We start from the raw sequence: 27964 nt of genomic DNA on the forward strand, positions 1-27964 counted from the left end.
AGAGTGCACAGAATTTTTTTCCACATTCCATTGGCCAAAATTCAATCACATGAACAGAGTTAACCATAAGGGAGGCTGAGAAAGATATAGCATAGCTGTGCCCAGAAGAGGGGACAAACACAGACATGGGTGAACAGTAGCTGTTAATGACACAGTGGGGAAGACCAGTTCTAGAGTTCACTGTTAGCAGGCTTTCTTCCCTGTAGGCACAAACCACATTTGTTAGTAATAAGGGTGTTGTTTTAGTCTCTTCCCTGTTCTCCTTGTTTTATTTTATAATCTGTTTAAGATGCTCATGAGGAAAAAAGAAGTTATATTTGGATATCTCAACTCCAACATTTTGTGCATGGCCTAGGAACATTGAGAAACATAACAAAGCAGTTGAATAAGAAATTGGGATATATTTTGGACATTAATTTTCTTTGAACATTTAATTACAAGGTGAAGAGAATATGATTTTGGACTTTAACTCCTTTGGGGTTTAATATCTTTGTACATTAATCATTGAAATTAATCATTTAATCTTAATTTCAGAAAATCATGATGAGAAGGAGTTTATATTCAAATGTGGAACAGCTTGTAATTGGTATTTTATTGGTGGAGTATCTTTTTTTTTCTTATTATACTTTAAGTTCTGGGATACATGTGCAGAATGTGCAGGTTTGTTACATAGGTATACACATGCCATGGTGGTTTGCTGCACCCATCAACCCGTCATCTACATTAGGTATTTCCCCTAATGCTATCCCTCCCCTAGCCCTCCACCCGCTGACAGGCCCCAGTGTGTGACGTTCCCCTCCCTGTGTCCATGTATTCTCATTGTTCAGCTGACACTTATGAGTGAGGACATGTGGTGTTTTGTTTTCTGTTCCTGTGTTAGTTTGCTGAGAATAATGGTTTCCAGCTTCATCTATGTCCCTGCAAAGGACATGAACTCATTCTTTTTTATGGTTGCATAGTATTCCATGGTGTATATGTGCCACATTTTCTTGATCCAGTCTATCACTGATGGGCATTTGGGTTGGTTCCAAGTCTTTGCTATTGTGAACAGTGCTGCAATAAACACATGTGTGCATGTGCCTTTATAGTAGAATGATTCGTAATCCTTTGGATATATACCCAGCAATGGGATTGCGGGGTCAAATGGTATTACTGGTTCTAGATCCTTGAGGAATTGCCACACCGTCTTCCACAATGGTTGAACTAACTTACACTCCCACCAAAGTGTAAAAGCGTTCCTATTTCTCTACATTCTCTCCAGCATTTGTTGTTTCCTGGCTTTTTAATGATTGCCATTCTAACTGGCATAAGATGGTATCTCATTGTGGTTTTGATTTGCACTTCTCTAATGACCACTGATGATGACCTTTTTTCATATGTTCGTTGGCCACATAAATGTCTTCTTTCAAGAAGTGTCTGTTCATATCCTTCACCCACTTTTGATGGGTTGTTTGCTTTGTTCTTGTAAATTTGTTTAAGTTCTTCGTAGATTCTGGATATTAGCCCTTTGTCACATGGATAGATTGCAAAAATTTTCTCCCATTCTATAGGTTGCTTGCTCACTCTGATGTTAGTTTCTTTTGCTGTGCAGAAGCTCTTTAGTTTAATTAGATCCCATTTGTCAGTTCTGGCTTTTGTTGCTGTTGCTTTTGGTGTTTTAGTCATGAAGTCTTTGCCCATGCCTATGTCCTAATGGTATTGCTTATGTTTTCTTCTAGGCTTTTTATGGTTTTAGGTCTTACATTGAAGTCTTTAATACATCTTGAGTTAATTTTTGTATAAGCTGTAAGGAATGGATCCACTTTCAGTTTTCTGCATATGGCTAGCCTCTTTCCCCAACACAATATATTAAATAGGGAATCATTTTCCCATTGGTTGTTTTTGTCAGGTTTGTCAAAGATCAGATGGTTGTAGATGTGTGGCATTATTTCTGAGGCCTCTGTTCTGTTCCATAGGTCTATATATCTGTTTTGATACACAGTAACATGCTGTTTTGGTTACTGTAGCCTTGTAGTATAGTTTGAAGTCAGGTAGCGTGATGCCTCCTTGCTGGAATATCTTAATGTTGTCATTGAATTTCACGGTAGAACATATAATGGTCTATATTTAGAGTGACCATATAATTTATCACTCAAACTAGATAGTTTTGAGAGAGAAAGGGGGCTATATTAATAATTTTGTTGAGATAACAGGCAAAAACATGGACTGTCTTGGGTGCATTGGTGTGTATGGTCACCCCAGTTACGTTGGACAATGCAGAAGGGCATACTTCGGAAAGAGAAATGGAAAAAGGAATGGATTCGCAGTCTTGTAGAAATTTAATTAGTAAATTTTCTGACCCACATCAGAGCTCCCCGGGGTTGAATTTTAACTTGTCCACTGATGTTCCCAAAAGTACCTACAGAGAAGCTGTATAAGTTAGGATCCACCCAGGCAAGGAAAGGCAAGGAAAAAGAAAGAAAGGTATTTCAGATAGAGAGACTCAATGCAGGGAGCTGATCCCATGGCTATTGGAGGACTGAAAGAGCAGGAAGGAGGAGTAACATAGAAGGGCTAACTGCAGAAAGCTGCTAATATTTCTAAGACTGGAGGAACAAAAAGTAAAGGGTAGATTTATCCTAAGAGTTCAGAGGAGGCCCCAGGGCTGATGCTGGGACTCTGGGGGTGAGCGCCATGCAACTGAGGACAAATAGTGTCTGGATGCTGCTAGTAACTGAGAAGATGGCAAGGCTGGGGCTTGGAGGAAGAACTGTCCACTGCCACCCCCGACCTCCTTCACTGCAATTATGTTCTTGCTTGCTCCCAGTCTCCTGCCTATTTCCTTTTGGGACAGGAAGTCAATGATTGAGGTAGTCTGAGAAATTCGGTTTGCAAAGTACTCACCCCACCATCAAGAGAAGGGAGAGAAGGGTGGCTTTGGAGCTGATAAACAATAGGGAAATAAAGGGCACAGGTGCAATGGTTGGCACTGGGGGAGTGCCTGTTGAAGAGGGAGCAGAATGCTCTCGCTGGAACTTCTGATCTCTGAGGATCACCACAGGCTTAAACTGAGCATGGGCTTAGGAGTTAAGTAAAAATGAGTTAATAACAAACAGTTGGGGATATTGGGGTGGGTTCTTCTTTTCCATTCCTGATGTCTTCTTTCACTGTGGAGATGTCGCATTCCCAATTCCTATTTGCCCTTCAATCACTCTGATGAAAAGGAATGGCTGAACCATGCATCATGAATTTGCAGAGAATAAACCAAGCATGTTCAGCTCTGCCTTCCCCTTCTCTTGGGAGTAGGCTGCTTACAGGAAGCTGATGTTCTCCTCTGCCCCTCCATGTGTAAACATTACCTGTGCATTCATTGAGTTAATATTTATTGGTATCTACTCAATTTTGGGTGTGGTTCTGTCCTTGGGAATACACCATTGAATAAAACAAAGATCTTTGTCTCACGGGAAATATCAACAATAAACAATAAACATAGCCAATAAGCACATTGTACAGTATGTTAAAAAGCAAGACATACTACTACAAAAGAAAAATGCCGGATGGTCGGGCATCCGGATTGCTGGGCTGGCAGCTGCAGTATTAAATGATGTAGTCTGGGTGGGCCTCTCTTAGAAAGTACTATGTGGGCAAAGATCCGAGGAAAGCAAGGATGTTGGACAAGCAGATATCTGGGGAAAACATATTGTCAGAGGGGGAAGTGCTCAAGTTCATGGGGAGGTGGCTCAGAAGCTCATTCTGAGAAACATGAGTGCTGTTTGTTGCTCAAACTCAGAACCCTGGCAAATGCCATCAACTTTGAGGTGAATCTTGACTATTCTCTTCCTCAATTCAAGCAATCACCTGTCCCCAGTGGGAGCAGGGCATCAGGTTCTTGCCCCCGCAGAGGCGGGTTTAATCACCAGGTGAACCTGCTGAGGTGTTTGTTGCCTGGAACGAAGCCTCAATCAGCACTGGCTATAGTTATCACTTTCAGCAGCTCTGCAAATAGATGCAAACGGTCCCTTAGCTTGCCCGCCTCACCTGCCTCAGCTTTGCATTCAAGAGAACAGTGTTACAGCAATGGCTGTCTATTGGCATAGAAAGGAGCACAATGTTTTTCTTTGAAGAAGTAGTCTTCAGTCTCCAAAGCATGGTCCAGAACTAGGATGGGAGTGGGGAGAGTGGGGAAGGAGGGGCCAACTCTGAGAATCTTGGGAGTCTGTGAGGTCAAAACTCATAACAGTACTAAAATGTTACTTGCCTTTTTCATTTTTGTTCTGTCATGTGTAGAGTGGAATTTTCCAGAGGTTACATGGCATGTTATAATGCAACAGATTAAGTGCAGAGGCAGATTAAAATCTTTTTTTCTAACTTTTTTTTCTAACTACATATTTGTGAGGACTGATTTTTCTTATATATTTCCATCAAAACAGCATAGTGCAACAGATTGAATGCAGAAGATATGAAAATCTGTTTTCTATTAAGTCAAACTTAAAGAGATTTGCATAAAGTTAAAACAATGTCACTTTTCTCACTAAATTTTGTTGAAAATAGTTATTTTCATATAAAAGATATTTATGTTAATATAGTGAGTTTATTCTTTGTAAATGATTTATAAACAAATATTTTTTCAGTTTTAATTTTTAACACGATTGGATTGTAAAATCCATGTAAACATCAATGCATACAATACACATAAGCAATCATAAAGGAATTGTTTGGTCTTTGTGAGGCCAAAATATTTAAGAATGGCTGCTCTAGAGTGCTTTGATAAGGTATCACATCAGCATGTTGGTGTAGCCCTCAAAACACCTCCGCAGAGGTGTCCTTCCTTGTTCTAAGACATCACATCAACACATGGCCATATTTCCCAACTTGGCTCTCATTTGGGCATTTATATGCATGCATAACTACATTAAAGTATATCTTCATGTGAAAAAAATGCATTTAGTATCTATGGAAAGAGGAAGAATTAGAGATGTCTTGAGTTTACCAGCAGATATCTAGATGGTTAGAAGTGACAAAGTTGGACTCTTAGGAGATAACATTTGTGTTCTGGTTGGATCAGGGGAAACCACTTAGATGTAAGCAAAGGAGGCCTACACAGTTCCTGGCCGTGAGGTTCTTGAGCTCTGACCCCTGAGATGCTCCTAAGTACGAGCCCATTGAAGAGCTGCACCAGAGCCACCTGGATGAATCACCTCGGTGAGTTGCTATAAATACAGATTTCCATGTTCTACCCAGAACCCAGTAAGTCAGAATCTCTGGGGTTGGGGGTTCAGAAATCTGGATAAAAAATAAATTCCTTGAGTGATTCGTGATGCAGCCAGGTTTGAGAACATTGGATTGGCCTACTTAAAGTCTGTCAGATAGTTATGATGATGTTTGATTACACTGTTTGCCCCAAATAGCTCTTCCAGTTGCCTACCGTGGGCCCAAAGTCCCAAGCTTTGGTGATTAGTTCTTTGGGGTTAGGGCAGCAGTATCTCCAGTGTTCCCTATATAGAGGATGAATCCTTTCCTGAGGAATGCTGTGTTCAGCTGTGCTCTGGGGCTAACATCACCGCATAGTGGGGTATCATACACTTGAGATCTCCACCCTGGGGGACAAGGAAGGGCAGAAAGAATGAGGACAAGCAGGAGGAGACTCTTTGGATGAATATTGAAGTGGGAAACCAGAAGCAAACGCTTAAGGATTCCAGGTCCCCTCGGCAGGCAAGAAGAGAACAGAAGATGGATATTGATTTCTTCTGATCTGACTCACAAGGCTCTGTGGAGGAGCCAAGTCGTTTCTGCAGACTTTGAAAAATATTGGCATCAATGTTCCTGCTGTCACTGGATGCTAATGATAGATGATGGCTCTGAACACAGAGAAGGATCTTTCAGCTGTCTCTGCTGTTTTCTGTGTGTAACTGAGACCCAGTTGATCACCTCCGTTTCTAGTCTGGCTCCCTTCTCTGCACTGCTTCCAAAATAAACACCCTTGAACCTACCACCTAGAGCAAAAAAGAGACTCTGCCAGCCCTTCTCTGTACATCTCCTCCCTCTCCCCACAAAGATATTTCAATCTGGATTCTTATAAAAAAGTGATTTCCTGCTTTGCTTTAGAGTTTTATCACTGTTAGGGTTTGGCTCTGTGTCCCCACCCAAATCTCATCTTGTAGCTCCCATAATTCCCACTTGTTGTGGAAGGGACCCAGTGGGAGATGACTGAATCACAGGGAGGGGTCTTTCCTGTGCTGTTCTCGTGATAGTGAATGAGTCTCACGAGATCTGATGGTTTTAAAAATGGGAGTTTCTCTGCACAAGCTTGTTCTTTGCCTGCTGCCATCCACGTAAGATGTGACTTGCTCCTCCTTGCCATCTGCCATGATTGTGAAGCCTCCCCAGCCATGTGGAACTGTAAGTCCAATAAACCTCTTTCTTTTGTAAATTGCCTAGTCTTGGGTATGTCTTTATCAGAGTGTGAAAAACGGACTAATACAATTACCTATGTGTGCACTGCCAAATATGATCATTTAATTTTGGCTAGTTTTGAATTTCATGTAAATGAGATCATATGGTATCTTTGGTGTCTCTGTCTTTGACCTTTATATTATGTTTTTAAAGGCTTTTTTATGTTACTGCAAGTATATGCAGTTTCTTCATTTTTTTTGTGCTGTAAAGTATTTCATTGTGTGAAATATACCATAATTTATTTATCTATTCTACTGCTAATGGGCATTTGTTTTGCCTCCAATTTGAGGCTCTTGTAATTAGTGCTATTATGAATATTTTTTCATATCTATTATGGTGCACATAATTCACAGTTCTGAAGTGTGTGTACTCAGTGTGGAATTTCAAAGTCATGGGAAACACAAATCCTTAGTTTTACTAGTTTAAGGCATGTAATTTTCCAGAGTAGTTGTACTAATTATTCTCCAGTCCACATCAGATAAGCATTTCTGATGCCCTACATCCTCATCAACATTTGATATTGTCAAAGGTTTTAAGTTATGCCAATATGCATGCTCATATATCATTGTGATTTAATTTACTTTTCCTTGCTTTTTAATGAGATTAAGCACCTTTTCATATGTTTGTTGTCCATATTTGAATAACCTCTTTTCTGAAGTTAATTCTTGCTTACTTTTCTATGTCTTCTATTGTCTTTTAAAATCTTTTTCTTACTGATTTGCAGTAGTTTTTATGCATCACAAATACTAGATGTTGGTCAGTTATATATTTTGCAAATGTCATTTTCCATTCTATTGCTTGTCTTTTCACATTTTTCATATTCTTTGATGAACAGAAATTTCTAGTTTTAGGTAATTAAATATATCAATATTTTCCTTTGTGAGTACAGTGTTTTGTGTTCTGTTTAAGAGCTCTTTCCCTCCCCTGAAATCTTTAAGGCTATTCCCTCATATTATTTTTTCAATGTTGTATTGTCTTGTGAATTTAGATCTATAATCCACCTGGAACCAATTTTACATGTAATCCAGTAGGTTTTCATTTAAATTTTCTCCCACATAAATGTCTAGTTTTTTATATAATTGAAAAGAACACCCTTTCCTTACTGCTTTGCAATGTTACCTCTGAAACAAATCAAGTTTACCTATATGTGGGCATCTTTCCCTGAACTCCTTTTCTATTCCATTTGCTAAGTTGTCTACTTTAGCGCCCATACCACAGCTTTCATTATTATTCTTTCATGGTAAGTTTGATATGTGGTCAGTTAGGCTGTCCCATTTTTTTCCTTTTGAGTCAACAGTGTCGTGACTATTCTTGGCCCTTTGCATTTCTGTATAAATTTTAGAGACAGCTTATCAAGTTCGACCAAATTCCTCTTGGGGCTTTGGCATTCTACTGAATCTTCAGAGATCAATTTGAAAATTGATCATCTTAGGATATTAAGTTTCCAAACAATAGTCATGATATAGTTCTGCATTTCATTAGTTTTTAGAATATATCTCAATAGTATAATGATTTCTCCATAGAGATTTACATACCTTTTATAAATTTACTCCTACAAATTTCATTTTTTAATGCTATTGTAAATAACGAATGCAGGAGCTCATGGAACTTTACCCTAAAATATGGCTTCATGGTATTGTAATGAGTATTTTGAATTAAAGTCCCTTAGAGATCAGCAGATGCTAAAAGAGATTTCCCCCCCACCCCCCATCTACATAAAGATTGGTTCTTTTACCAGGGAAACTGTTCTCTTACCAGGGAGAACAATTGTTTCTCCTCTCCCTCCTCCTGCCTCTCAATCCTGAAGTTTCCTTATCTGCCTAATTCTAGACTTACCAAAGAAGAAAACAGTGACTTCTGGTCCCTTTCCTGAGTTTTCATTAACTGAACCATATCACAAGAAGGAAGACTGAAGTCTATGAACAAACCTGGACAGTCTTTTATCACAAGCAAAAGTCTGCTCTGTGAGTCCAACAGACTCTGTCCTGGACCATTGTTTTCTTCAAGCCCAGCAAACTCCTAAAAATCATTTATTATTCCCCTGAAATCATCCACACTTCCCCATCTCTCTTTCCCCTAAGAAGAAGGCTCTACAAGCATCTGTACCCATTGAAGTATTGGTCAATCACTCTGATTTTCCCTGAGTGCATAGGATTAATTAATTTATATGCTTTTCATCTTATTTATCTGCCTTTTTATGACTTGATTTTGCAGTGAAGCCTCCAAGGGCAAAAAGGAAGCTTTCCCTTCATTGCTACAAAACTTTAAAAATTAAATTTTTTATTTATTGCTGCCATGTGGAAATATTGATTTTTGTATCCTGCAGCCTTATTAAGCTTTTTGATTTATTCAAATAATTTATCTGTATATTATTTTGGATATTCAGCTATATATTTATATCTATAATGTCAGTTTTTATTATTCATTTGGAATCCATATACCTTTTATCTTGTTTTTTTTTTTCTTGTTTTACCTAATTGGCTAGGATCTCTTACAATGTTGAATAGAAGTGATGATGCTGGCATTCTTCACTCATTCTTTATTTCAAAAGGAACATCTTCAAAGCTTCACCATTAAGTATAGGTTTCCTGTAGCTTTCTTGCAGATAAACTTGAAGGTTTAAGAAATTCTCTTCTATCCCAAGTTTGTGAAAATCTTTTATCATAATTGGAGGTCAAAAAAATTTATCAAACTTTTTTTCTGCGTCCATTGAGTTAATAAATTGTTTTATCCTGTAATCTATTAATGTAATGAGTTGAGTGATTTTCTAATGGTAAGCCAACAGGGAATGAAACCAGTTTTGTCATATATGTTAGCCTTGTTATGTTTTGTTGCACTTGATTGGTAATTTTTGTTTTTGGAATTTTTGCATGTATTTTCATGGCAAAATTGACTTGCAATTTTTTTCTTGTAATGCCTTTGTAGTGTTTGGTATTGAGGTTTCTTTAGCCTCATAAATAATCTGAAAAGTCACACTTTTTCTATTTTACTGAAGACTATAAAATTGGTGTTGCTTTGTCCTTAAATTTTGGTAGAGCTCACCAATGAAGACATTCTCTTTCTTTAGCAGTTATGCTACTATTCTGATTTTGTTTCTTCTTGGGTCAATTACATGTTTTCCCATTTATGTATATTTTCAATTTGTTTTGACATAAACTTGATTGTAATATCCTTTTATTATCTTTTGATTGACTCCAGGATCTATAGTGATATCCTTTAAAAAATAATGTTTATTTGTGCCTTCTCTCTTTTTCTTGGATCAGTCTCACCAGAGGTTTATTAATTTAATTTTTTTCAAGAACAAAATTTGATCTTTGTTGAGGCTTTTTATTATGTTTGTTTCTAACTTCATTAATTTTACTCCTATTCTTATTATTTTATTCTTTCTACTTTCCTTGAGTTTAATTTGGTAAATTTTTCTAACTTCATAAGATAGATAATTTGTTTATTGATTTTTAATCCTTCTCTTTTTTCTTTAAGTATTGTTTTACTTGTATCCCATACATTTAATACATAATACTTTCATTAGCATTCAGTACAATTGTTTTCTAGTTTTCATAAACTTTCCTCTTTGGCAATAAGTTATTCAGAAGTGTATTTCCTCATTTCCAAACCTATCAGAATTTTCTAGTTAACCTCTTACTCTTGAGTTCTAGCATAATTACAGCGTGATCAGAAAAACCAGACTATATGAATTCAATCTCGTGGAAATGTTGAAGCTTGTTTTATGACCTGGCGTGTGGTCAACTTTGGTAACTGCTTCATGTGTGTTTGAAAAAAATGTCTATTCAGGGGTGGTATAGCAAAGTACTCTACCTGTGTTATTCATGTTGTTCAAATTATTCAGATCATTCCTGATTTTTGTCTGCTTTAATTACCGGCATTAAGTGTGATAAAATTCCCTATCATGGTTGTGAATTTTTCTATTTATTTTATAGTTCTGACAACTTTTAGAAGTGTATATTTTGAGGCCATGTTTTTAAATGCATGGAAATTTAGAATTATTACTTCATCTTATTAAACTAAAATGTTTATCATTAAGAAGTGTCCCTGTTTAATTCTACCAATTTTTTTTTGCCTTAAAGTGCATTTAATCTTTATTAATATAGCCTTACCAGCTTTCTTTTAGCTACAGTTTCCATGGAATACCTGGATCCATTCTTTGATTTTCAAACTTTCTGTATCCCTGTGTTTTAGGCATGCCTTTTGTAAACAACAGACAGTTATTTAGTTTTTTAAAAATCAGTCTGACAGTCTTTGATGATTAACTGGGGCATTTAATCTCTTTGCACTTACAATTACTAGTAAGTTTGGGTAAAAAAAATCCACCATCTTCCTATGTGTTTTCTGTTTATCCCAGCTGTTTTATGTCCCTGTTTCTCTCTTTTCTTGCTTTCTTTCAAATTATTTGAGTAACTTGTCACTCAGCTTTCCTTCTTCTTTAGTCTGAAAGATATTTATTTTTGCATTTCTATTATTTTAGTGATGACCCTGAAATTGTAACATGCATTCTTGGCGCATCAATGACTAATCTTAATCCACATTTTGCATGCAAGATAATTTAAGGAACTTGAAACTATTTAACTATGTTTAGTTGCCTCTTGATTTCTATGCTATGCTGTTGTTGTGTGTAAGAAGTTTTTTTTTTTTTTTTTTTTTTTTCAGGCAGAGTTTCCCTCTGGTTGCCCAGGCCAGAGTGCAATGGTGAGATCTTGGCTCACTGCAACCTCCTCCTCCTGGGTTTAAGTGATTCTCCTGCCTCAGCCTCCCAAGTAGCTGAGATTATAGGTGGCCCGCCACCAGACCCAGCTAATTTTTGTTTTTTTTTTAAGTAGAGATGGGGTTTCACCATGTTGGCCAGGCTGATCTCGAACTCCTGACCTTAGGTGATCCGCCCTCCTCGGCCTCCCAAGTGCTGGGATTACAGGCGTGAGCCACCATGCTCAGCTCTGTAAAAATATTAATATTGAGTCACCTCCTTGGAACAGCTTTGGAGTCTCTGAGCAATCTGAAAACCATTAGACTGGATGATACAAGACTCTATCCACTTGAACATTCTGTAAGCCTGGAATTGCACTTTTAAAATGTTAACTGGACCAGCCTGTTGCGGATGATGTATTCTTAAAATGCAATTGCAGAGAAATGAGGCATGAGTTTTTCATGTTTCCAAAAACACAGAGATTGGCACCTAAACAGTTACAACGGTCTCCCTTCAATTAAATGCAATTGGAAAGCTTCAGGGAACACTAGTCGATCTGCATATAAGATGAGGTATGTTCAAATGATGATGAAAAAATTGGAGTTGCCAGCAGGTCTGTAGCTCACCTAAGATAATTCTAGAAGAGCAGAGTCACTTTATTTCCTGCTAAAGACATTTTTGTTTTCCTTTTTTCTCTCAGACTCAGGCTTGTGGCCTTTTCTGACTGACACTGTGAATGCAGTTGGAAGAGGCAAGGTCATTTCTATATATGAGTATACAGAATTTTCTAAATGAAGCTAGGAAGTTTAAGCTGTGTGTTGGGCTCATTTAAAAGGGACACTTTTTTTCTCCTGATTATCCACAAATGAAAGTCATTAAAAAGGTGTTATCATTTTCTGGGGAAAAAGGTGGGAGATGTTCCTTAGTGAAAGTAAACTTCAACTAAATTATGTTCCACATGCACCCTGCAAGTAGAGAAGTTTTTACCATTCATGTTTAATTCAGTTCAGTAAAGTGGAGACACTTATTTTCTATAGTATGGCTGAATATAGTAAGCACACCTACTCCGGCTCTCCTAAATTTTCTCCTGTCCCTGATGCCATGCAATAATGTAACCATAGACTTTTCCACATCTTGGTGCAGGAAGTAAGCACCTTTATTTTAGGTATCATCCTGCTGGCTTCTCTGATTCCACATGGGCATCAAAGGCTACAAACAGTAACGTCACAGCACTAAGCTTCTAATTTTCTCCAAGAGCTCAAACTGCATTTCTCAGTTGGGAAATGATATTTCTCTGCATTCATAGTGATAGATAGGGAAGTCACACCTCTAAAGGGCAAATGACTCAGCATTAAGTCACTGAGTCATTGGTCCCCTGGGGAAAGAATTCTAGAAGCTCTCACTGTCTGGACACAATCTCAGAGCCTGTGTCTGGGAAGAACCACCAAGATCCTCTGCTCCAGCCTGATTTTGTCCCCATCTTGCAGATGAGACCATTGATGCCCAGAGGTGTGAAATGATTTGTTCAAGGTCACAAGACTATTAATTACCAGTACTTTCCTTCTTTTTCCTTTTTCTTTCTTTTTTTTGATGGAGTCTCGTTCTGTCACCCAGGTTGGAGTGCAGTGGCATGATCTGGGCTCACTGCAAGCTCTGCCTCCTGGGTTCACGCCATTCTCCTGCCTCAGCCTCCCAAGTAGCTGGGACTACAGGCGCCCGCCACCATGCCTGGCTAATTTTTTTTTTTTTGTATTTTTAATAGAGACAGGGTTTCACCCTGTGTTAGCCAAGACGGTCTCCATCTCCTGACCTCGTAATTTGCCTACCACAGCCTCCCAAAGTGCTGGGATTACACGCGTGAGCCACCGCACCCGGCCAGTTACCAGTTACATCATGTTTCCCCAAGCTCAGCAAATACATCTGGAAATGACAATTCCAGAATCCATACCAATATAAAGCAAGTTTCATTTAAATGGTAGATTATCCTGCAGCAACCTGTACGCTTATCTTACTGATCTCCAGTCTTCTCAGGAAATGAGAGAGACAGCATCACAACAACTACAAAATCATGTTCACAGTTTCTACAGATCACAACGCCCCTCACTCCACTCTCTCCTTCACTTTGAGACCTTACCAATGGATGAGGTAGGCATGTAATGTATTTTGCAGACCAGACTTGACAAAGATTGAAAGCTTCTGTCAAGAGAACCTGGTCCTCCTGTTTTGCCATGTAGGACATCTGCCAGATTTTGCTCTGTTAATTGGCTGCTGTGCAGGCAGCTATTTTAGCAACAGTTCCGTGGGTCTTCTGTGGCACATCTTGATTTAAAGTGAAATGTTGAAAAGCATTTCTCAGCTGCTCAAAGCTTCCACGGTTGCTCAAGTTTAGCTGATTGGACAGAGAGGGAGACAGCCTTCAAAACTGTTGTGTAGAAATAAAACTATTCAGGCTCCTCAAATTCAGAGAACAAATCTCAGAGAGATAGTGAGTGAGGAGTCTGACTTCCTCCTAAAGAGGTACTTTCCTTAAGGTCAGATCGAATTGAAAAGAGAGTTTATGGAAAAAAAAAAAAAAAGCCCATATGACCTTAAAGACTCAGACTTGGAGTTGACACCATAATGAGGAATGGAGTGCTATTAAAATATACTGAACAATTTAATGACTCCACTAGCAGTATGCCAAAAAAAAAAAAAAAAAAAAAAAAAACCGATTTAAGCTCTGAATAATTCTGGGAAGGAGGATTTTGCCAAGGAGATTTTAATGTCAAGAATATATGTGAAGCTAAAATAAGGTGCTCACGTGCATCCCAGAGCCGTGGGTGGGATGTATATATGATCAAATGAAATTATTTCACTTCCACTTGTGGAAAAATCTGATAGGAGAAATTGACTAGAAAACATTTAGTCATATTTCACTTGGATTATGCTCATAAGTACCAAACTCCAGACCTGTCAAAATAAGTCCCACTAGCACTTCCCGGCCGAGGTGCTAGACAAAGGCTGCGACAGGCAAAAACGATAAAGAGCTTAGAGAAACATTAAGCCTGGAAAAGCCACAGGAACCTAGCTCCTAACCAAAGAGAGGGTTCAGGGATTTAAAAACAGGAAGACTTGTCCTTGAGGTGTGAGGAATGGAGCCCAGAGTGGCCCAAGTGTTAAATACAGAGTGAGAGGTCTTAGAAAACCTCAAGGGCATGGTGGCTTATGCCTGTAATTCCAGCACTTTGGGAGGCTGAGGCGGGCAGATCACAAGGTCAGGAGATTAAGACCATCCTGGCTAACATGGTGAAAACCCATCTCTACTGAAAATACAAAAAATTAGCCAGGTGTGGTGGTGGGCGCCTATGGTCCCAGTTACTTGGGAGGCTGAGGCAGGGGAATGGGGTGAACCCGGGAGGTGGAGTTTGCAGTGAGCCGAGATCGTGCTACTGTATTGCAGCCTGGGTGACAGAGCAAGACTCCATAAAAGAAAGAAAAGAAAGAAAGAAAGAAAAGAAAGAAAGAAAGAAAGAAAGAAAGAAAGAAAGAAAGAAAGAAAGAAAGAAGCCTCAAGGACATGTGTGTTCTAGGGACCAGCTCTCAGAGGCTGGAAGTCAGGGGCCCATGGCTTTTGAGCACAACTTATTTTCTATCGGAAGCAGTATCCCTTCATTTCACCTTGTTCTGGAGGGCCAACAGTATTCCCTTACCACAAATCATTTGTTGATGGAATAGGAGATGTACTTGGCTGCTGCCAGCACACCCATCTGCAAACTGAGGCTATCTGCAGAAGAGGTGCAAAGCGCCAATGCCTGGAAATGAATTTGTTGGCATTTCAAGGACAAACACTTTCTTGGCTACAAGCACTGAACCTCCAATCCAAAACTGGGGAAAAAGTCTAGGCTTAATTAAGTCTTTTATTTTCTTCTTTGTAATGAGAATATTCATGTATAACCCAGCTACCTTTTGTCCCCTCTGCTTGCCTGTCTACTCACTGGCTCCAAGCCAGGACCTTGGGCCACTGATGCCTGTGTTCACTGGGTTCAGGTGCTGGCCAGTGGGAAGGAGGGCTGGGAATGGTCGGGAAGGAAGGTGTTTCCTTCCTGGCTGGCATGAGTAACTGGGGAGTTCGTGTTGGCCAATACTTAACGCAGTGCATGCACTCATTAGAACATTTGTCTTGTGCATCTCCCAGGTGATGACGAGGGTGGGATGAAGTTGGCTCGAGTTTTATGCACATGCCCAAGCAGGTGACAGGGACCTGGGAGAGTTGATGGTGCTCAGCCTAGCACTGGCACTGTCCTAGGGTCTAGATGAATTCTGGCTTGGACAGAATCTGCATCTCATGCCTCTCGGTTCTCTCTCGGAACGTCATTCTGGAATCCTGTGATCTTCGCTCCCTGGAGAAAGTCAAAATAAAGCAGGGAGGGAAATAATTTGACCTAATGAAAAGGGAAGTAGACATGTTAAGATACAATAGTTATAAAAACTGTATTAAAGATCAGACAACTGTGCCAGGCACTTTACATGTAATACCCTGACCTTCCTTCTCCATGACTCACAGCTCTCCTTCTCACTGGTCAGCACCAGAGCCCAGAGGACAGAGACATCACAGGCCAATAGGTAGACACTGCTATTAGCCCCGTTTTACAGATGAAGAAGCTGAGGTTTATAGACATTAAATAACTTGCCCAAGGTCACACATCGCTACGAATAAGCAATGGCAAGATATAAACTTCACCGACTGGCATTAAGCCCAAGACTTAAATTGTTCTCCTCTTGTATCTCCTATGGAATTCTCCACCTACCCTCTGTGGCTTATGCAGGAAAACAACTGAAAAACAGCAGAAAAACAGAAGAATCACAATAACTGTGGGAGGGATTGAATTTCAGCTCTGCTAATTATTCATATAACCTCAATGATGTCATTAACCATGTAAGACTCACTTTGTTTATCTCTAAAATGGTAATAAGGCTCCATGTCCTGTTATTGCCATATAACTGTATTGAAGCAATTCATGTGAAGATGCTTTGAACAAAAGCAAGCAAGGTCTTCTAGATGTGTCATGATTAAGGTGTTTTCTATATGAGGTGTTGTATAGGAAAAAGCACATCAGCTGTGGCCTGGGCCAGGGTTTGAATCAGCCACGTTAGTGGAATCTTTCTGACTCTCAAGCCTCTCATCTATAAAAGGGGGATTCTGTAACCTGCTGGAGAGTGTAGACGTGAGAAACCCACGTGTTGGAATCCCAGTGCAATGACCATCAGTGTATCTGACCCATGCAGGAGCTCCCCTTACCCGCAGGGGAAAGAGATGGAGCTGCTGAAGACACAGTAGATGAGGGGGTTGATGGCACTATTCAATGCTGGCAGGTTCTGAATGATCACAGAGGCATAGAAACGCTCCTGGGTGTCTGGAAGGAGGTTGAAATTGTCCAAAATGTCAAAGAGGAAGTATGGACTCCAACAGCAGATGAAGGCTGGGGGAGAAGAGAGAGCCATTAGCACCACAGCAGGTAACAGTTGAGGGGTCTCTTTTGGTTGGTCCTGACTGGACTTTTACCTGGGAGGTTCTTTGGGACCTGGAATTTCTCAGAAATATTGGGGTTGGATGCTGTTTAGAGCATTGATGTCACATTCACTTAAACACATACACACATACATATGGACACATCTTACAGACATGTTCCTAAAACTGAGCAAAGGTCGTAGAGCTTCTCTGTCCGTAAAGAAGGGTCAAATTTCTACTGCTGTGGATTCCTTATAGAAACCCCAGGAACAAGTGACTATGGCCATACCATCTCATCCAACACAGGGATCAGGAAAAAATAGCAAAATACTTTGAAGACTCTCTAGGCAAAGACAGAACAGGAAGCATTTTGACCACATAGTGACTACTGATTTTAGGTTATGTCAGGGAGAAGGGGTGATCACAATATTTTCTAAGCACACACCAGTTTAATGACAGTGTTCTCAATTTTCTCTTTCACCTCTAAGTTGGCCTCTCCAGAAAACACCCACACTATACCCTTCTCTAAATCCATTGGCATGTATGAGACCCCAATTTTGGCTCCAAATTCTCAAAAGAAATGGATGAAAGGTGGGGATTCAGAGTGTGATGGCTAGTTTTGAGACTACTTGACTGGGCTGCGGAGTGCTCAGATGTTTGGTTAAACACTATTCTGGATACGTATGAAGACGTTTCTGGATGAGTGTAACATTTGAACTGGTAGAGTAAGAAAAGCAGATTGCCCTCCCCTGTTCATGGGCCGTGTCCAATCTGTTGAAGGCCTTAGTCATAGAAAAAGGTTGAGTAAAAGAAGATTCACTCTGTTTGCCTGTCTTCAAGCTAGGAAATTGGTCTTCTGCCTTCACACTTGGAATCAAACTGAAATGTACACCATCCACTCTCCTGATTTTCAGACCTTTGGACTCAGCCTTGGACTGGCACCTACACCGTTGGTTTTCCTGGGTCTCCAGCTTCCAACTGCGCAGCTTGGGAATTCTCAGCCTCAGTAATTACCTGGGCCAATCCCTTCTAATAAACCTCTCTCTCATATTATCCTCTGGAGAGCACAGACTACGACACAGAGCTAAACACTCATGAGTTGACTGGAAATACATACATCTCTCATCTTCTTGCCATAACTTCTCCACTCTCCTTCTCCCACTTTCTCATCCATAGATTTTTTTCTCAGAGTAGAAGTTTGGCTTCCTTGGCTGTCTGCATGCAGGGACAAGCTTTCCGCCATAACTCTAATGCGGATTCTGTAACTTGTTGGGGAATTTTAGAATGATAAACTGACTCATGGTTCCCCTCTCGATCCCAGACCTTGGCAATGTATTAAAGTGGAGCAATTCAAACACAAAGCCCACTAAGTGTTCTGGATCCTGGTTAATTAACCCAAACACTGGCCCTGAACAGTATCTAGGGCACTAAGCAGGGCAAATGGCCTTGTGAGCTTGTGTGTCTGCATGTGTGTATATGTGGGGTTGGAGGATTCTGGTTGTCACAGGGATACCAGTTCTCTGGCATGGTACAGGCAGCCCAGCCAGCGAGGATTTGTATCTACTTTGAATACCCATTCATGTAGAAGAGAAACTTCTGTATAGTTATCCCAGTCTAGAAACTTGACTTTGTTTTACACATAAACACAGATTAAATAAATACCGAAATTTGTAGAAATGCAATTCTGTTGTAAATGGAGGAAACATTACTTTGTTTAATTCAAAATTTTACAAGGATTTTTTCTTTTTGCCAGCTCAGAAAATCAAGTCACTGACAACAATACTGCTTACATTTTTTTATGTCTCCATGAAAATACACCTGTACTGGTTTTCATTGTAGCTGTTATTATGTCAAGGTGTAGGTGTGACTACTTCATTATTCTTCTAGTGTAGCTGTGCTTATGCTTTTACACATTAAAATTGGTATAAATTTTAATTAATTAAAAAAATAGTATTGTTTTATTTTAGATTATTTTCTTATTCCTCCTTTGTATTATTTTTTGGCAATATATTAACGTTTTAATTATCATGGTAGGTAGTATAAGTAGGCATTTTATTTCAAGATGGGAAAGGGACATTACAAAGCGTTTGCTATAGAAAGTGCCCTTTTGGTCTGATAGGGCTGTCGACATTTGCTGACCCTCTAGTAGGTGTCTCTGCTTGCTGACTGAAGGGATCCCACATGGCCTTGGTGTATGGCTGCTGATGACAAAGGGCTATGTTGGCTCTGGGACATACTTGTAAACATAACATTTTCCAACTCAACATCCAGGGAACGTGCATCTGTCGTTCTGACTATCTGAGAAGACAGAGGAGTCTTTGATCTGCTTCAGAAGCCTCTGACAAAGTTTTTGAGCCCCGGTGGGTTGTATATGTTTTATCCCAGTTCCGCCTGCAATGCTGTTTTGTGCCTACGTCCTGCTGGCTGAGTCATGCTGTGTGTGGTCTGTTTGGCATTTTGCAGTTGCATTTTAGAAAGGTGAGAAGACTGTTCTGGTGCTTTGACATGTAGCTAATGGGAGAGCTATGCTTCCTCGGAGCTTCCAAGAGCTGCCAGAGGGGCAAAGAGGGGATATGTAAGCTACATAAAAAAGAAAATAGTACAAATCCCTTTCCTTCTTGCATATTTTCATTCATTCATTCATTCATTCAACCAATGTTAATTGAGCAGTGTGTAGGGGACCCTATTTTAGGTCTTGGTGATAACATAAGTAACACAAAAGCCAAAGTCATTGCCCTCATAGATTCACTACTCCAACAGGGGAGACAGACTATAAGAAAATCAGTCTATGTCCTAGAGTGCCAGGCAGAACCAAGAACAAAAGTAAGACAGAGTATACTAGAAAAAGGATATTAAAAAGACTTGTCAAGGAGCCCTCAGGGAGGTGGCATTGTTGGGGAACAAATGAGGTTAGGAAGTAAGTCAGATCACCACCAGAGAGCAGAGTATTTCAGACAGGAAATAGTGCAAGGTGACTTTATGAGTCTTAAGAGTAGAGAGAAAGGAAAAGGAAAGGGCAGAAGACAGGAGGGTGGAAGGGCAGGTAAGGTGCCATAAGGGAGAAATTTGTAGTGAACCTAACGTTAAATATTCAGAAAAGGTGGAAAGCCACTTCTATCTTCTTTTTGCTTGTGAACTCCAGCCTTGGGGAAGAGAGTGTCTTCAAGGAAGTGACTGAGTTAGCAGGTGATGTGAGCATCCGCTTCAGCTAGTTCCTAATCAGATTTTCTCCAAATTATTCAACCCATAGCCTTGGCAGGCAGCTGTATTCATAAGGAGAGCGATTAAGAACCAAATGTGAGCCCTTGAAGCAACCATGAATGGGCTGATGAGTTTCACACATTCCTTTCCAATCAGACCAATGTAGAAGTGCCCGTTGGCAAATTCCTCTCTGTCACCAGGTCCCAGGAGCAAGCTTGCTTTTGGGATGTTCATACCACTTTACAGCTCAAGGAGGGACATAGCTTACCAAGAATGATGACGATGCTATACTTGATAGCCTTGATTTTTGCCTTCGAGATGAGTCCTCGGTTGTAGCTGCTGCACAGTTTTCCATCTGTAGATACAAGAGGGGGATAGTAAGATGAAGTGTTCAAGATGTGACAGTTTCTGTTTCTGCCAATAGGAACATTAAAGGTTAGACTCCAGTTTTCACTTATATCCTGTGCATTTATGCCCAGATGGCCCTCCTTGGAAATTTTTAGATTAAAGATGGTTCTGGGCTGGTTTCTGGAGAATGCTCAGTTTATACCTTAATATTACATGCAAATGGTATGGAATGCTCAGACTCTCTCAACAGACTTGGTCAGATGGTCTGAACAGCTGTAGCTGAAATTCGACCATGTGACCATGCAGGAATTGAGGTCTTCCCTGAGGAGCACTACTCTCTGAGCCCTGGCTATGCTGAGACACCCATGCAACCACTTCAGCAACCTAGGCAAAGTTATTTTCTAAAATGATTGCCCCAGACAAATACATTTGTAAAAAAAGAAAAAAACCAAAACCAAAACCAAAACCAAAACAAAACAAAAAACACTCAAGAAAAGCTCAAAACAGGGGTATCAGAACTCTCCAAAACAGGAGCTTGGATATACATTTTGTTTTGTATGTGGCTGTTGTCTGATGGTGAACACTGAGGGGTGAATATAAGGATCTACTAGAATACAAGCTTGATGAGGACAGGGGCTTTGTTTTTTGCACTCCTGTAGCCTATACACATATTCAGTGACTAACACAAATATGTTGAATGAATCAATAACCACCTCTCACTAGTCAAGCGTGGCAAAACAAAGTGATAGGATAGGCTAGGCAGGATCCAGTGCAATAAGCCTTAGTTAAAGGACTGATTACCTATAAATTTGGGAATAAAAATGTCAGATGTGCTGTCCCTTTCCTCATGGAAGAGTTTTTAGTGTCAGGGCTTCCACCAGCCCATATGCCACCTTTGTGAAATTTCGGAAAAGGGGCCCTTTCTCTGATAAGCACAGGCCTGCCTAGGGCACACACTCAGTGAGGGAAATATGAAGAGGATGCCAGCCACACACACACCTCTCAGCCAGGAGCCACCCAGTGAGGCTCAGTGGGCACAACCCTAGTGGTGGCCTGGTCAGAGGTCCACTCAGGGCATCCAAAAAGTCACCTGGAGTAGGGCAGTTGTGCACTAGAAAGACAAACTGATGTGCTCCATTGTCTTCACTGCACTGCCCAGCTCTCACGTTCGAAATTTATTTTAATGCCCTTGGAAACCAGTCAGATGTTTACCTTTGCAATATTCATTCAATCCCACCTCCAATCTGATCTAGCCCAACCCCCCAAGTATAGCACGTCTGCTAAGAGATAAGGACTGACTAGAAGGCCTGAAATATAGTACTTGTTCTCTAAGAATTTTCAATCCAGCATGAAAGATCACACACTCTCCATAAACCTGGTTGAGATGAGCGAGATGCTGCTATGGTTTGAATGACTCTGCCAAAACTCATGTGTAAATTTAATTGTCATTGTAACAGTATTGGGAGGTGGAGCCTTTGAGAGGTGATTAGGCCACTAGGGCTTGGCCCTCATGAATGAATTACTGCTATTATTGTGGAAGAGGGCTTCTGATGGGATGGATAAGTTTGGCTTAACTTTCTCTCTGTCTTGGGTGCTCACTTTCACCCTCTGTCTTCTGCCATGGGATGACCTTTGCCAGTTGCAAGTGCCCTGCTCTTGGATTTCCCAGCCTCTAGAACCATAAGCCAAATCAATCTCTTTTTAAATAAATTTCCCAGTCTGTGGTATTCTGTTATAGCAGCAGAAAATGGACTAAGACAGAAACCAACTGTGGACAGAGGAGAGACCCATCCTTCCACCACTGTGCTGGGGAGGCTGTGTGGGAGTTGCAGAGAGCATCAAGTGAACTCAAATGACATAAGAAGGATTCCAAGACAAAGGCGGGATGTGGCGTGGGATCAGGAGAGGTGGGAGGCAGAGAGTGAATATCCTCAGCCAAGACATGGAACAAGAAAACGTAGGATGCGTTTTAACCACAGTGAGTCATATTGCTTGGCTGTAACCTACAAATATGTGGAGTTTGAGAGTGGAGAAGAGAACTGAAGGCAAACTGGGGAGGCCTTGAATGTCTTTCTGAGGAGCTTGGGCTGAACTCCTGAGGCAGCCGCAGGCCACTGAAGTTTCTGAGTGGTTTTGCAGTGTGAACATTTACTCATTGCAGAGGACAAATGATTTTCAAGAGTAACAGGAATAGGGGCTCTTTAGGTACAAAGAAAAAATGCTAATTATAATTAATTCATATTTCTTAAAACATACCCTGTAAGGCCACTCCTAAATACCATCAGGGTCTTCAGATTCTTCTGTGCATTTCATGGGACCATGAAACCTCAGCCTTGTAAGAAAGCAAATGCTTCAGAACATTTAGAGCAGTGATTCTCCGCTGGGGTGATCTTGCTTTACAGGGAACTTTTGGCAATGTCTGGACACATTTTTAATCACCACGATTGTGTGTGAATGTGTGCTACTGGCATCTAGTGGGCAGAGACCAGGAATGTTGCTAAACATCCTTCAATGCACAGGGCAGCCCCCACAACAAAGAATTATCCAGTCCAAAATGCCAAAGGTGTCAAGGGTGAGAAACCTTGATTTCCAGGATGGGATCTTGGGAAGGACACGGGCTTTAAGATCAGACTGGAATGGATCCTCCATCCCTACCAATTACTAAAACTGTGTAACCTTAGGCAAATTGTCTAAAGTTCCTGGCTTCAGTTCTCCCATTTAAAACTTGAGGTGTAGAACACCTAATTCAGAGTTCCTTTGAAGATTAACATAAAATAATATATTCAAGGAACCAAGCCCCATGATGGGATGTCAGATGTCTTATCAGTTGAGATGAATGCAGTTTTATCAGTATTTCAGGTGTAAGGTGAGCCATCTTTATGGAAGTGAATAGAAGGTATTACTACATTTGATTGTCTATTATATAAGGTTGTTATCTGTGTAAGAATTATGTACAGCAGAAAATGATCCAGGTGAGATTATACCCATGGGGGGCAAGTAAAGAAGACAGCAGACCAAATTATATTCTTTCAAAGCATCCCTACTGGCTGTTCCTAGGCAACAGCTGGCTCCTAAACAGTATGGCTCTGAAGACTAAGTTGGTCTTTCAGAAAAGTTTTTGAGAATGACATTTGTGCTCTGAAATCCCTTTAAAATGGAAACCTGCAGTGCTTTCCACAGGGCAATTGGGTGACAATATAATCAACTAGCTGCCCAGAGATCAGAGAAAAGCATCTTTAATCTGACCATTCCAGGAAATGCAAAGCCTCTAGCTTCTCAAGATGGCCCTTCAGAGAGAGCTGAGCTACAAAATGCCGGTAATTCTCCTTTATTGGGAGATAAAAGGATTATTTCTACTCAGGCCTTGGCACTGAGCTGCAGTGAAAAACAGTTAAATTCAGCTGTCACTGTGCATTAATAACTTGGGTAGCCTGAAAGTGGCAGGTCCATTCGATTTGGGACTGGAAGAAGCACACTGATGTGGACTGTTTTAGTTCCAGAGTACATCCCTAATGGGGGCACATGCTGAAAATTTAGTCTCCAAATGGCCATTTCTGGCTCCTCATCTTCCCAAGACCACATGCCTCTTACAGAGCCACTGGGAACCCATTATTTATGCAGGCTGAGCACCTGAAGTGGGAGCAGTTGGCACCTTGGGATTCCAAATGGAAGCAGAATTGTTTCCTGGGAGGTGGTGGGGGGAATTCATCTTTGAACTTATAGTGAGTGCAGGTGATTTATTTAGAAACAAGGAAGTCTAACTGGAAATATTTTAAAATAAATATGCTTCCTATATTAGAAACTTTGTGTATGTTAGGTTGATTTTTAAAAACTTCAAAGTTTTTTAGCAGTTTTTCCTGATTTCTAAAATTTTTAAAACTTGAAATTCATTTTGAACAGTAACATTCTCTTTACTAATACAGCTTGAATATCCCCCTGAAATCATCAGTTCAGTATTTTAAGCACATTAGGTCTCATCTGCTTAGCTGCGGGACTGCAGTCCATTTCTTCCCAGGGGGTTTTGTCCCTCTAGTTTTTCTGAGAGACCCAAGGAGGTGTCTCAATGTTCCAGGATCCACCCAGGCCACCACCTGTGCCTCTATGGTGACACTATCTGGATCCTGCTTTCTAAGCTCGCTGCAGCTGCCCTGGGTTGCCCCAGGTCACTTCACCCAGACCTCCTCTTTGCCAAGGACTGCCTCTTGAGGGGCTCCGGCTGGGCACCAGATGCTTCCACAGCCACAGTCACTTCAAAGCAACGTTGTGAGTCCTCTTCATTATTGCTCTTGACCCTGGGCAGTTGCTTTGCTCTTCTGTTCCCCTCTCAGGGCCTCAGTTCTGTCCCTGGGCTGTGGGTTATTCAGCACCACTGCTCTTCCCTGGGATACCTGCTCTCCAAGTTCTTCTGCCAGGAAGCAAGGGAATGGCCTCTCTCCTCTGTGCTGTGCTATTCCAGGCGCCTGCAGCAGACTCACTTGAACTCCCAAGAGTTTCAGCTTCTTTAGCCCCCCACACAGCGTTTTCCTCCCTAGATGCCGACAAGTGGCTAGAGTGGTTAGGTGGGAATGTTCTTCTGTGACCCAGAACTTACATTTACCTTTGACCTTAAGACACTCATTGTGCCTGACTCCGTATTCTCCAGAATGTTTTCACATTCAGGGATCTTATTGTCCCTTTCTAGTCATCTGAGGTACTCCCTCTCTCCCCATTAGCTGGACATGCTGCATATATCTGAACCTTCAAGTAGGAAAGCATTTTGAGTTTCTTTTCAGGAGGTTTTTAGCCCAGAGCCAACCGTAAATTATAGCTAGATATGAGACTTCACTAACCCACCAGATAGCCCTTTCTGTACCTCAGCACCTCAGCTCAGGCAGAAGCAGGAGCCCTGACAGCCTAAAATAATTATGCAAAGACAGATGAGCTGTTCACCAAATTCATTCCTGTTTCCTCAGGGCACACAACTAGACTACAATTCCCAGCTTGCCTTCCAGCAATGTGTAGTCATGTGACTAAGATCTGCCTAAGGGATGCTGGGAAGAGTCAATGTCTGCCATCCCCAAACCTGGCTCAGATACCTATCCTGAGCAGTCCTCCACTCTCTCTTCCCCCGCCCCTGCCTGCTGGAGGGAGGTGCTGAGGGGTACCTTAGCAGCCCTCTGTTAAGTGTGGCAGAATCTCCACCTGCTTGAATTTCTGAATGACTGTGTGGAACAATGCCTTTCCCTCTGGTCTTTATTGCCAACTGGATTTTAATTAAGACATAAACTTCTATGTGGTTAAGTCTACTGATATTTTGGGTTACACAGCTGCTAGTGTTTCTCTTACTAAAGTAGAGATTGGTACCTCATATGCGGTGCTGTCTTAATGAAAACCTGAAACATGTGGCATTGGATTCGTGGGCAGGCAGCAGATGGCAAGGAAACTGAGGTTTCCATTTGTCTATTGTGCCAGTACCGCACTCTGACTTTATAATGCTTTCAATATTTGGTAAACCAAACCTTCTCTACCTTGTTTTGCATCTCTAGGAATGTCTAGGCTACTCATGGCTCTTGAATTTTCCATGTCTATTTTAAAATAGGCTTGTGAAGCTCAATAAAATGTTTCAATTCAATTTTGTTTGGAACTTTATTAACTTGTAGATCAGCTGGGGAGATTCAACGTCTTTATGATATTGAACCTTACTATCCACGAACATGTCATAAGCATCATTTATTTGTATCTTTATGTTTTTCCGGCACATCTTTTGTTAAATGTAGTTAATTGTAGAGGAGTCATTTTATTCACAGTTACTGATGAAGAAGCTGATATGGACAGCAGTTAATGGGCTTCTCTTTAATTTTTTAAGATAGAAAGTGAATAGGACTCTAACCCAATTCCTAATCTGTAGCTTTTTTCCTTCACTCTAGTGTGCCTCATTTAATTAAAAACATGGAATTTGGATATAGCATGAATCATATCTGCCAAGCCATGATAGCTAGACATAGTTACAATGAGAAATTGGTCTGTTCCATGGGTATACCTGCCCAATCTCCTGCTCCCATGCAGTAGTAAATGTTCCAGTTTGCACAAGTAAATCCTCTCGGACATCAATAATATGCTCATTTATGAAAGATAACATACAGGATTGGAAACCCCGTCTCCTCCACGTCTTGCCATCCATGCTTGTTTATGGGAAAGTCTTTAGATAATTTATGATACAGTTCTTTTTCTTTTCCTTTCTGTCAGCGTTTGACTGGGAGAAAATAGACATATTTGTCAGCAAGAAGAGTGGTTCTTGCACTAAGGATGGCTTGAGTTTTTCAGCCAGTGTTTACAAAGTGAGCTTCTGTTCACACTAATCATGGCTAATGTCCCCTTGTTGATGAGCAATAATCCTGGCATGCGGACCCAGCTGGAGATCCCATTTACCTGCCAACTCCAGAGCTGCTTGGCTGTAATGACAGATGGGAAATCAACTGCGTTCCATTTATGAATAAGATATAGAGAGCATATAAGCTTTTGAGATTACCAGCTGCCCTCATTCCAGGATGAGGTCACTAACGGTAACTAAAAAATAGATATAATGGAGATATAAAACTATATTAAAGAACAAAAAGTGGTGGTAGCCATTTCCACCTTTGGGAGGGAGTAATGGCACACTCTGTATCAGTGGGAAACAGAGCTCTAAGTGGCTTTGTACGGTTTCAAGGACTGGAAGTCAGGGGAGCCCAAGAGTGCAAGGACTGGCATATGCAGTAGCAGGAGACATGGGAACTTTGGAGAGAACCAGGAACTTAGCCTCTCTGGGGGGAGGCATGCTGAGGAAGGTGGTGAGCAAGGGCGGTGCTGCTGTGGAGGGAACAGGAGAGCTGTAGGAGGTGAGACAGTGAGAGTGAGTGCTCAGAGGGACAAGCAGGGAGGAGCATGTCAGACCCACGGAATTGGCAGAAATCACACGACAGGGGTTTATACCAATCTGATTCATCTGAAAGTACAGGAAGACCTCGGCTACCTCCACAAAATTGGTCTCCACATTGCCAGTCATGACTCAGCCTTTAGATTTTAAATATATCGAAACAAAACCTTCAGGAGATGAGGTAGGAATACCTCTCTGAAGGCAGAGCTCTAGAGGGAGTGTCCTGGAAGGGAAGCCGCACACAAGACCCCGAGTTTGTGTTTTTAATTTTTAAAAAGTCTTGTCTTTATGTGTGCACTCAATATGTGTGTATTTGAATACCAGTTGTGTCACATGCTACCTGTGAAAACAAGCAAACTGCTTAAGCTTTGAGCCTGTCTTCTGTCTGTGAGAGACAGTAACACCACCTTGAAGAGTTGTGCATTAACTCATTTCCTGTTTAGAAAAAAAAAAAAAAAAAGCACAGCTCACTGCCAGTGCAGTATTCTCAAACAGGAAATGGGTTAAATGGGAAGTGGGCAACGGGCCATGGGTGAAATGGAGCAAACAGGAAACGAGTTAAAGGGAAGAACACAAGGAAAAGACCTAGCAGTGGCTGATAGGAGCTGCTCCGTCTGTCCCTCTGTCTTCTCTGTTGGTGTTGAGAGATGAATGGACGATGGCTTTGAGTGGGCCTTAGAGGGTCTAAGCATGACGTTTATACAGAGAAGTGCATGGCAAATATGTTTGCGGGTGCTGAGTTGATGGTTTTCAAAAATGAATATACATATATACATCTAGGATAATATTGGCTGTTTACTCAGGCTAAAGGGCCACAGGGCTATTGTTTCAATTATATGATTTAGGTAATTGTAGAAAATTTTTACATATGGCTAAGTGAAAAATAGAAGAAAATAAAAAT

General features: G+C 40.8%; 1 protein-coding gene across 1 annotated transcript in view; it reads right to left on the minus strand.

The window, feature by feature from the left end:
- Positions 1-14601: 14601 nt before the first annotated feature.
- Positions 14602-27964, minus strand: part of LOC102118810 (neuropeptide S receptor) — a 38982-nt gene continuing 25619 nt past the window's right edge. The window contains exon 4 of the mRNA XM_074036524.1: positions 14602-16590. Coding sequence (XP_073892625.1) covers positions 16406-16590 — 185 coding nt within the window. The 3' untranslated portion in view covers positions 14602-16405. The remainder of the gene's footprint in view (positions 16591-27964) is intronic.

This window comes from Macaca fascicularis, chromosome 3 (genome assembly GCF_037993035.2).
Source record: "Macaca fascicularis isolate 582-1 chromosome 3, T2T-MFA8v1.1".
In the NCBI taxonomy this organism is placed as follows: Eukaryota; Metazoa; Chordata; class Mammalia; order Primates; family Cercopithecidae; genus Macaca; species Macaca fascicularis.